Here is a 9,306-nt window from a genome sequence, read left to right as displayed (position 1 = left end):
GCCGGCGACGCTAAGGTCGACGGGGAAGGGGGAGTGCAGCCGACGCTACGGTCGAGGGGGGAGTGCCGCCGACGCTAAGGTCGACGGGGGGAGGGGGAGTGCCGCCGACGCTACGGTCGACGGGGGAGGGAAGGAGTGGCGCGGACTCTACGGTCGACGGGGGGGGGAAGGAGTTGCGCGCACGCTACGGTCGGTGTCATTATCTTTGGTTTGTCTGAAACAGGCAATGAACGGTTTTTCCGTGGCGTTCAAGAATCTTTCGAAGGCGCTGGGTTTCTTTGGCTTTATCATGTGCTTAACCAGTGTCTCGCAGACTTGCTCATCAGTCAGCTGCATAAATAGCTTCTGAATCGACACCTGTGTATTTCTACAGCCGATGGGCTTTAGCAGGTCCTTGTAGGCTTTCATGTCAGCCCTCTTGATGTTGTGTCTCTGTGCCTCCACGGCTACGTCAATATACTGGAGCTTTTCAAGGACCTGCTGCGTCAGTGAATAAACGGTGGCTTTGTGGAGGTGAGCTGCTATTGAATCCCCCGTTACCCGGCTGACTAGCTTCTCCACGACTGTCCTGCAGCCTATTTCGTCCCACCTATTTTGTGTGTTGTTCTCAGCTTGCACCTCTAGGATACAAGCTGCTTCTGGCTGAATAGGGGCCGTTGTTGTTGTGACCCTTTCAGTAACGACGGGCAACTCTGAGTTCGACAGCAAACTGGACAGAGCCGAAGTGTAAGCGATGAAATCTCCCAAAGGATCCATGTGGGGGTTCAAGACCTCAATCGCAGTCAAACAGTGGCTTTGCAGACTGGGTGTCCGTCTAAAGTCAGCTAACGGAGTTTCTCCTTCCGAGGCAGACGAAAAGTGGCTTTCCAGACTGGGTGTCCGTCTAAAGTCAGCTAGTGGAGTTTCTCCTTTCGACGCAGTCGAATCGTGGCTTTCCAGACTGTGCTCTGGACTGCTGTCATTGTCTTTGGTTTGTCTGAAACAGGCAATGAACGGTTTTTCCGTGGCGTTCAAGAATCTTTCGAAGGCGCTGGGTTTCTTTGGCTTTATCATGTGCTTAACCAGTGTCTCGCAGACTTGCTCATCAGTCAGCTGCATAAATAGCTTCTGAATCGACACCTGTGTATTTCTACAGCCGATGGGCTTTAGCAGGTCCTTGTAGGCTTTCATGTCAGCCCTCTTGATGTTGTGTCTCTGTGCCTCCACGGCTACGTCAATATACTGGAGCTTTTCAAGGACCTGCTGCGTCAGTGAATAAACGGTGGCTTTGTGGAGGTGAGCTGCTATTGAATCCCCCGTTACCCGGCTGACTAGCTTCTCCACGACTGTCCTGCAGCCTATTTCGTCCCACCTATTTCGTGTGTCGTTCTCAGCTTGCACCTCTAGGATACAAGCTGCTTCTGACTGAATAGGGTCCGTTGTTGTTGTGACCCTTTCAGTCATGAATTCTCCCAAAGGGTCCATGTGGGGGTTCAAGACCTCAGTCGAACAGTGGCTTTGCAGACTGGGTCTCCGTCTAAAGTCAGCTAACGGAGTTTCTCCTTCCGAGGCAGACGAATAGTGGCTTTCCAGACTGGGTGTCCGTCTAAAGTCAGCTAATGGAGTTTCTCCTTCCGAAGCAGTCAAACAGTGTCTTTCCAGACTGTGCTCTGGACTGTCAGTTTCCCAGTCGAAAATGTCAAACTCAACGTCAATGTCGTATCCATCCGAACGCTCCGTGAGCCGGTCGATGGCCTGCACAAGAGCTTCAGAATTGTCACAGTCCACTTCTTCCATCACAAAGTTGGATTCTACAGCCGTCTCCCAACCCATGACATGAGAAATGAATTTCCGCATTTTGTTTCTTTAAATCCCTTTACCCTAAATTTTCAGTTACCCTAAATAAACGATGTCTCTCCTTTCTTGGTCTGCTGCAAATGGCCTATAACTAAGCTCTGTGATCTGATCAAAGCTCCGTTGCTTAGCAACTGTCTATGACCTAGTTATGACCTAAATGGTGACCATTTGGTAACCATGGTAACTAGTTTTAATGTAATGTGTGGTGTAATATCTTATGATTTTTTCTTGTGTGTGACAGTTAGAATCAGTATCAGGTCAGCTTCAAACTTCTTTGCATTGTCTCAAAGTTCGACGCTGGCTGGCGAGCTCTTCCATTGTCTTTGTGACTTTCCATCACAATTGGACTTGCATTTGCATTCTCATCAGTCTTCAGGGCTGCAGCAGCATTCTTTACCTGTGAACACAAAACTTAACTCATGGTTTGTTAGTGACCTAGAACATTCATGTATTCCTAATGAAAATTATATCAATATACCATATGTAGTTAAATGTATGTATGATTTGTTGATAAAATCATTACAGGATGATGGTCTGTAACAAAGTATTCCATTCTGTACTGCTATTATTAATGTTATATGATCTAAAATTTGCTTCCGTCATCAAGATGCTGTATGAGATGTACCGTGCACTGTACATCTCATATCCACACTCAACAACTTGCAGCCTATCACTGAGTTTAAGAGAAAATACCAAATTATTTACAACAAGGTCTACAGATTTGGCTCAAATCACATAATTTCCCTCTCATTTAAACGTCTCCCTCTGTTGTCACGCTCTCTGTGCTAACTATTTACATATATTCACCCACTGGACTGTTGACCAACAAAAAAGGACCACTGTTGAGTCAACAGTGGTCCTTTTTTCTTGAGGCATCTTCACACCTCTTCCTCAGTCATTCCCCAGCTTTGTACGAGAAGCAGAAACTCTTTCGACATAGCGATCGGAATCCGTTTCTCTAGTTTGTCTCCCTGTCTGATTTGAGGCCAAAGCCCTCTTTGCCTCTCTAAAATCATCAAGCAGAGCATAGTGGAAAGTGTTTTTATTGGAGAGATTACAGAGGGACCTTCAAGTCCCTGCTCTTCTTTCCCTTTCAGTTAGATCCCCCGTGTTCTTCCTCTTTTGGGTCAGGATATCATTTACATAACGCCGTTTTGACAAGTACTCTACGTGTAGGGTCTCTATCTCCCGCTGCCTGTATAATCTTTGCTTTTCAGCAGCTTTTAATTCCACCGTGTCTGACAAAAGGAAAAGTATACTTACACAAATAGACAATTAACTTTTCAGCTTGTATATGGCTCATTTGTAGAGGGATGTCACTGAAAATGGCTTTTCATGTCAGACCACATGAAAATCAAAACCATTAAACTGTTCAATATAAATCAGTTTAAATTTTGGACCTCATGAGTAACCAATAAATTAGTAACACAAATGACAGGCTTAAAAGCTTCATTCAAAATTCTCATATCATTTTGAACGAGACGGACATCTGATTTACTATATTACTGTCCAATGCACTTCCTCAAATGACCTCCTAATGCAGGAAGAGTCAGTGAAGTATTTCAAAATAAGTTGAGTCACATGATTCTGTGGGACTGGTAATTTAATATTTGTAATAATTAGGTATTTCACGTTTTTAACCATGTGAATGTTCAATGTAACTATACATTTGAATTAATCCATAAAGGGCTCGACTTCCATGAAAGATAAGTGACAAAGAAATTCCTCGAGCTTAGTTTTGTAATTACATTGCCAAAATCTAACATTAAATATTTAATGAATAAACTTGCCATGGATTTTAGTGTCTGTACAAGTGAGTGACAGCACGTTTTTTGTGGAATGACCCATATATGTATATTCATACAACTAAACTAGTTATAGCTGAAAGCGAATGCAGCCTTGTTGGTGTTCTAATATTTCTATTAGCTCACTTCAAGTGGATTTCACCTTTTCATTTTGAAGTTTGTCGGGTTTGTGTACATTTCCTTCACGGACTGAGGAAGTAGTCATTTGGCAACATGTAAATATTTCCCAGTTTTATTTTCATTTCCTGTTCTTGTTTCTTCTCATCTAATCCACCGATATTTGTTTGCTGGAGCAGGAAACTGAAGCAACATGAACCTCTGCTGCACATTCAGGCTTTGGGCCCTTTGATAGCCACTTTCAATGCAAACACGAACCTTTATGAAGTGCCATACTTGAGTTAGAGATTAAAAGGTTGCAGTTCAAAGCTTTAAGTAGAATAGACTGTCTCCATCTGGTAAAAGATGGTCATTTGAGGGGATGATAGTATGGAAGACACATGCTTTGCACTTTTATACAAACTGCTTCTTTTCTCACTTCATTTAAAAAGTCCATTGTGTGTTTGCGGAGCATGCACATTGGACACTTCCGGGATCTTCAGACTGGTTTCCACAACTTGTGATGTCACTCAATTAAACAAGTTTGATTTAAGATGCACACAGAAATGACTGTGCACAGACAAACAAAAGGACGTTTAAACATCCAGGGAAAGTTACAAGTCTCAATGAAGGGCACATGTATGTAAAGAATGGATAATATTCTTCAGAAGGTGTGGATACATTTAATTTATAGATTTCAGGATGACAAACCTAAGACCCTGTGACTGAAACTTGATTTAGAACTTGGACTAATGATCACCCCATGACTCAACGGCTGTGAGGTGATTGTTTATTGCAGCCAGGAAAGCGTAAAGCGAAGCACATTTGAATAGTTTAAGAAATAAAGAAACACATCAGAAATGTAACATTCATGTACATGACTCCTTATAACCCAGCTGATCAGTTCCCTCAAACTATTAAAAAAAAAAAAAAAAAAAAAGGTCTATAGAGCATTTTAAATGACTACCGATTGCAAATTCTGTTGAAGCAGTGTTTTCCAAAAGCAACTATTTTATGGCTTAGATTTGCTAAAGAACGTTGTTCACTACTGTAACATTCAGGGTGATATTTTGAAATCCTGGCGACATAAAATTAGTTACTTTTCTTATCCCTGTGAATATGTGATACCATAACATGCCTTTAAACCAGTAACTTGATTCACGCAAAAGGAAAAAAAAAAGACAATTGAGCAAAGAAAAAGTCAAATACAATGTTCCAAAAACTGGGTATTGTATGTAGAAACATTTAGGAAACAAGGCACAAGGAAATCTCTTAATGAACAAACTCATCAAAAGAGAAGGTAGGACTCACTTTCACACCGACTGACTCATCAAAACTCATTTAGCGAAGTGAGGATCTATTCTGGACTCAGTGGACCACACCGCTGTCCCAAAACATGTTAACACTTCAGACATTTCATTGAGTCCAGAGAAAAAGAAAATTGACACCTTGATTTATATGAGAACGTCTGACTGAAGGAACCCATAACTTAGACCGCTTCTGTACCTCACTAATGAGATGATGCAATCATTTCATAAAGCGATGATTTAAAACTTCTCCATAAAGAGCTACATAAGCGTGGAAAGATCATTAAAGGGATCTAAAGCTGCAGACCACACGTGCAGCACCCTAATGTTTATGTACAGACATTATGGAAATCACTGTTCCCGATAATAAAAAACATCCATCCTACAGTGAAATATGGAGGGCACTGCCTCCGATACGGACATACACTGGTAGGCAAAAACTACCTTCTTCATTTCACATTATGGAAGGCACTGCTGCCGATAACGTATTCGGGACGAGAGGTGTACATGTACCGAGGGAGCGGCACCGGCAGCCAGAGGCGGGATATGAGAGACGGCATTTTCCCCGAAAGACCGATCCAGTGTCAGTTTAACAAAAAACAACCTTGAGCCCCTGTGCTGCTTTCAGAGAGGTGACTGACTGTTCAGCGTTGAGTCCTGCCGGCCGTCGGTCAACATGTACACTTCCCTTTAAGCAGATGCTGCTTTTGTCATTTCGACAGTATAACTGTCATAATTATGGAAGACACTGCCCCCGATAATTAAATTTTTTTATAAAAGGCAATAAAAAAATATTTATAGTGAACTCTGCCACTGATAAATAAATAACACAATAAATAGACGTACGGTTTGTTTCAGTGCCACGTGGTTGGAGACTCCTCCCTGTAATGTTTTCTGTGGTTTGTTTGAAAGGCTGACAGGTTTGCCCGGATTCAGACGATGAGAAATTCAGATTAGTAATTATTCAGAACTTTTCTAAAAGATCAATGAAGCATGGATGAGGCCAAGTTACAACGTCTCATTGTCCAAAATATTTTTCAAGATGTGTTCTATCCAACAGAACTTAACATCTTCAGCCTTTTTCAGCAACTCCTGAATCTCTGACCAAACGTTGAGGAGCTAGATTTCAGCGCTGAAGGAAATTGTAGCTACCAATATTAACCAGCTGGGGTTTGAACAGAGCTCCATCAGCACCAGATGTTTTTATTTGCAGTGATTAAGGTAAACACTTTTAGCTTATCTCTACTGACCATTTGATTTCTCTGTAGTTTTGACCTCAAGTTCACTACATGTATCTCTTTCATGAGGTAAGACCAACACAAGAAGTACTGCTGCAGGTCATTTGAACGTAGTCGTTACAAGCACCAAAGAGAATGTTGTTTTTAAAGGAGATGTTATTGAGGAATTTCTCTTTCTGCAAGTAGAAGGAAAAAAGTAAATTACCCTTACAACTCTTTCAAGTTAAGGCGGAAGAAGACTTTCAGAATTAATGTTTGGCTTTTTGGAGAGTTTCAAAAAATAAAGATTAACTCATCACATCAAGTGTTTGCTGTGATGACAATGAAATTAAAATTCAATTCAGTAGACGCCTCAATTGTATAATTTTCTCCTTCTGCTTAAATATTTTAATAAGCTGTGCATCCGTGAGTGCTAGTTGTGATGACAGAGCACGTGAACAAGGGAGAGAAATTACTTTAGATTTCATTATCCAAGGCCCAGATATCCCCGGCTAGCGAGTTGGCACAGCCCTGAACCGTCCAGGTCGCCATGGCCAGCTGGTTGCGGAAGAGGTCGGCGTCCGACTCGGGGTGGTCGTTCTTGAGGCCATCGAGGTGGTTGGAAAGAGCCTTGAGGGTGTGAGGGCCGGAGCCCAGCATGATGTGGCGGAACGGGCTGTCTCTGGGAGACACGTAGGGCGACAGGAGGTTCCTTTCCACCTGCAGAGTCAAGAGAACAGCAGGATGAGGGGGACGTTAGTAAAGCTTTCTTAAGTCACTGGTATTGGTTTTAACAGCCGTTTATTCATTATCTTAAGTATTTTAAAACTCCACAGGTGTCTGATTCCTTTGCTACTTTCTGAAATAAGTATTTGAATAGATTTTTAAAGTCAGTTAAGACATTTTTCTCAAGGATAAGATTTCTACACACCTAAGCAACATTAACAGTTATAAAGACAACTTTGAATTTATGTGAATACTCGTGAACTGTGGTGACGTGCTTCATCCGGACTGTGTGAGCGTGGATTAGTGTAGAAGGCAAAGCGAGCTGCCGACCTCACAGATTTAACCCATTTCAACCAAATGTTGCAAAAGGTCAAGGAGGTATATGACATCTTCACAACTAGCTACAATGAATAGCTACAATGAATACATGTTCTACATAGTAACTGCCACCAATTCCAGCTCTTACCAATTTGTTTCTCACAGCCAAGGGGGGGTCAGGGGTCAACAGTGAGTAGCTATAAAACTTGAGGCTATAACTTTGTTTTAGGACTTTACGAGTCATGGTCTTACCGCCATTATGCGGTCATTAATGATGCGACACATCTCAATGTCCTCCAGGTCACTGTTCTGCATGTCCGTCACCAGCCGCTGAGCCACGCGTCCGTAGGAGCCGGAGGCCGAGATTAACCACTGCACAGTCAAGGCCTTGGGCAACAGCTGGGGCTGCATCTGCAAGCACACATGGCAACCACGGGGTGTGATATTCTGAAGAAACTAAACTAGATGTGCATCTTTGAGACATTTGGGTGGCAACATATCCGCAATAAAATCAATTTAAAAAACAAACAAACAAGTAACTTGTCTACTTTCAAAGCGTGAATTTTAATGTAGTATTTATTTGCAATTGATTCTGAAAAGGTAACAAATCAAATAGTTCAATCCATGCCAGAAAGAAAAACCCGGCACTCACCCTCTTAACAGAATAGACTTTGGTGTTGATCTGGACAACATGGTTGCGGATAATATTGTTGTACTTCATCACGTCCATACGCAGCAGGTGATCATGGACCAGCCTCAGCACCATGTGACCTGCGAACCGAGCCGCCGTTTCTGCCAGCTGAGGAACCTGATTGCCCGCAGCCACGTTCAGTTTCTCCCTGGTGTCCAGCTCTGTGCCGAAGTACGGGTATTCCTGAGAGGGGGAAGAAAGGTGTTGATTACAGAGCAGAAACTAGACCGCGGGATGAACAAACTAACGTGATGGCTCAATGTAAAAGCTGGTCTCAGGCTGTGGCTACAAAACTGGCTCAAAAAGACTGATGCAAGTTGTGGTAGGATGGACGACTCACCAAGTTACCAGAGGTGAATCCAAATGAGACCGAGGGGATGCCAGAGAAAGCGAGGAAAGGATAAGCAGCAGCATTCAGCTTAAAAGGCTCCAATCTGGTAAAATAAAACAGATTTGATGTCATGGTGACGTACAAACACAGACTAGACCAAACGGACCGGCGGCCTGGTTCCACTTACACATTCGGCTCCAAGCTCCTCTTTGCAAATTGGGAGTAGAGTGTTGAAGAACTGTCTGGATATTTCACCTAAAGAGAAGACGATTGCAGTTATACATTATGTTTCACAATTTGGAAAAAAATATTTAAATAACAACACTGCAGCGATCAGAGTGATTACACCATAAAAGCTGCTGATCCAGAGAAGTACAGTTGGGTAAATCCTTCTCACCTCCAACCACTCGGTGGCGCCAACACTCCCATATTCCCCAGCACTCCAACTAGCGAACACGATGCTTCTCCTTGGTTTGAAACCATCTGGTACGAAGATGAGAAAAGCATTAAGTGGCAACCTAGCGACTTGATCAATTTTATATTTGGACTAAGCACATCCTGGCTTCCGTCTATAGCCGTTAAATGATAATCGTATCGTATTATCCCTTCAAGCAACAAACAAAAACATCTGGAAACATTTCACGTTAGAACCTTACCATTCTTCACCATGTCCGAGACGGAACGGGCCAACTCCACGAGGAGGCTGGTGCCGACGGTCGACGTAGCAAAACACGCCCCCCATGCATCCCTCTGAGCGCCGATTACGACATATCGATCTACAATTGAAGAATGAAAACAAAGACATTCTAGGTAGGGAGCTCCTTACATTACATTACATGTCATTTAGCTGATGCTTTTATCCAAAGCGACTTACAATAGGTGCATTCAACCATAGGGTACAAACTCAGAAGAACAAGAAACAAGAAAGTGCAATTTCCTCAACTAAGCCAATTTACAATTTGCTATAAATGGCGTTATA

General features: G+C 42.6%; 1 protein-coding gene across 1 annotated transcript; it reads right to left on the bottom strand.

The window, feature by feature from the left end:
* Positions 1 to 4,400: 4,400 nt before the first annotated feature.
* On the bottom strand, positions 4,401 to 9,104 carry LOC120816350 (transferrin receptor protein 1-like). Its single transcript, XM_078099259.1, has 7 exons — positions 8,984 to 9,104; positions 8,725 to 8,810; positions 8,515 to 8,582; positions 8,337 to 8,430; positions 7,958 to 8,179; positions 7,558 to 7,716; positions 4,401 to 6,981 (listed from the first exon to the last, which is right to left on the bottom strand). The coding sequence occupies exons 1-7, from the start codon at positions 8,994 to 8,996 to the stop codon at positions 6,739 to 6,741; spliced, it is 885 nt and encodes a 294-aa protein (XP_077955385.1). The 5' UTR covers positions 8,997 to 9,104; the 3' UTR covers positions 4,401 to 6,738.
* Between the last annotated feature and the right edge of the window lie 202 nt (positions 9,105 to 9,306).

The sequence above is a fragment of the Gasterosteus aculeatus genome, chromosome 3, assembly GCF_964276395.1.
Source record: "Gasterosteus aculeatus chromosome 3, fGasAcu3.hap1.1, whole genome shotgun sequence".
Lineage (NCBI taxonomy): Eukaryota > Metazoa > Chordata > Actinopteri > Perciformes > Gasterosteidae > Gasterosteus > Gasterosteus aculeatus.
The sequence above is the reverse complement of the archived record's forward strand: the minus strand, read 5'-3'. Positions and strand labels throughout refer to the sequence as shown.

What these genes read in the sequence shown, in the direction of transcription:
- LOC120816350 (XM_078099259.1), bottom strand. An exon ending in AGGAGCTTGGAGCCGAATGT is followed by an intron (nt 8,431 to 8,514) that starts GTAAGTGGAACC and finishes TTATTTTACCAG; the next exon opens with ATTGGAGCCTTTTAAGCTGA. An exon ending in GATTCACCTCTGGTAACTTG is followed by an intron (nt 8,180 to 8,336) that starts GTGAGTCGTCCA and finishes TCCCCCTCTCAG; the next exon opens with GAATACCCGTACTTCGGCAC.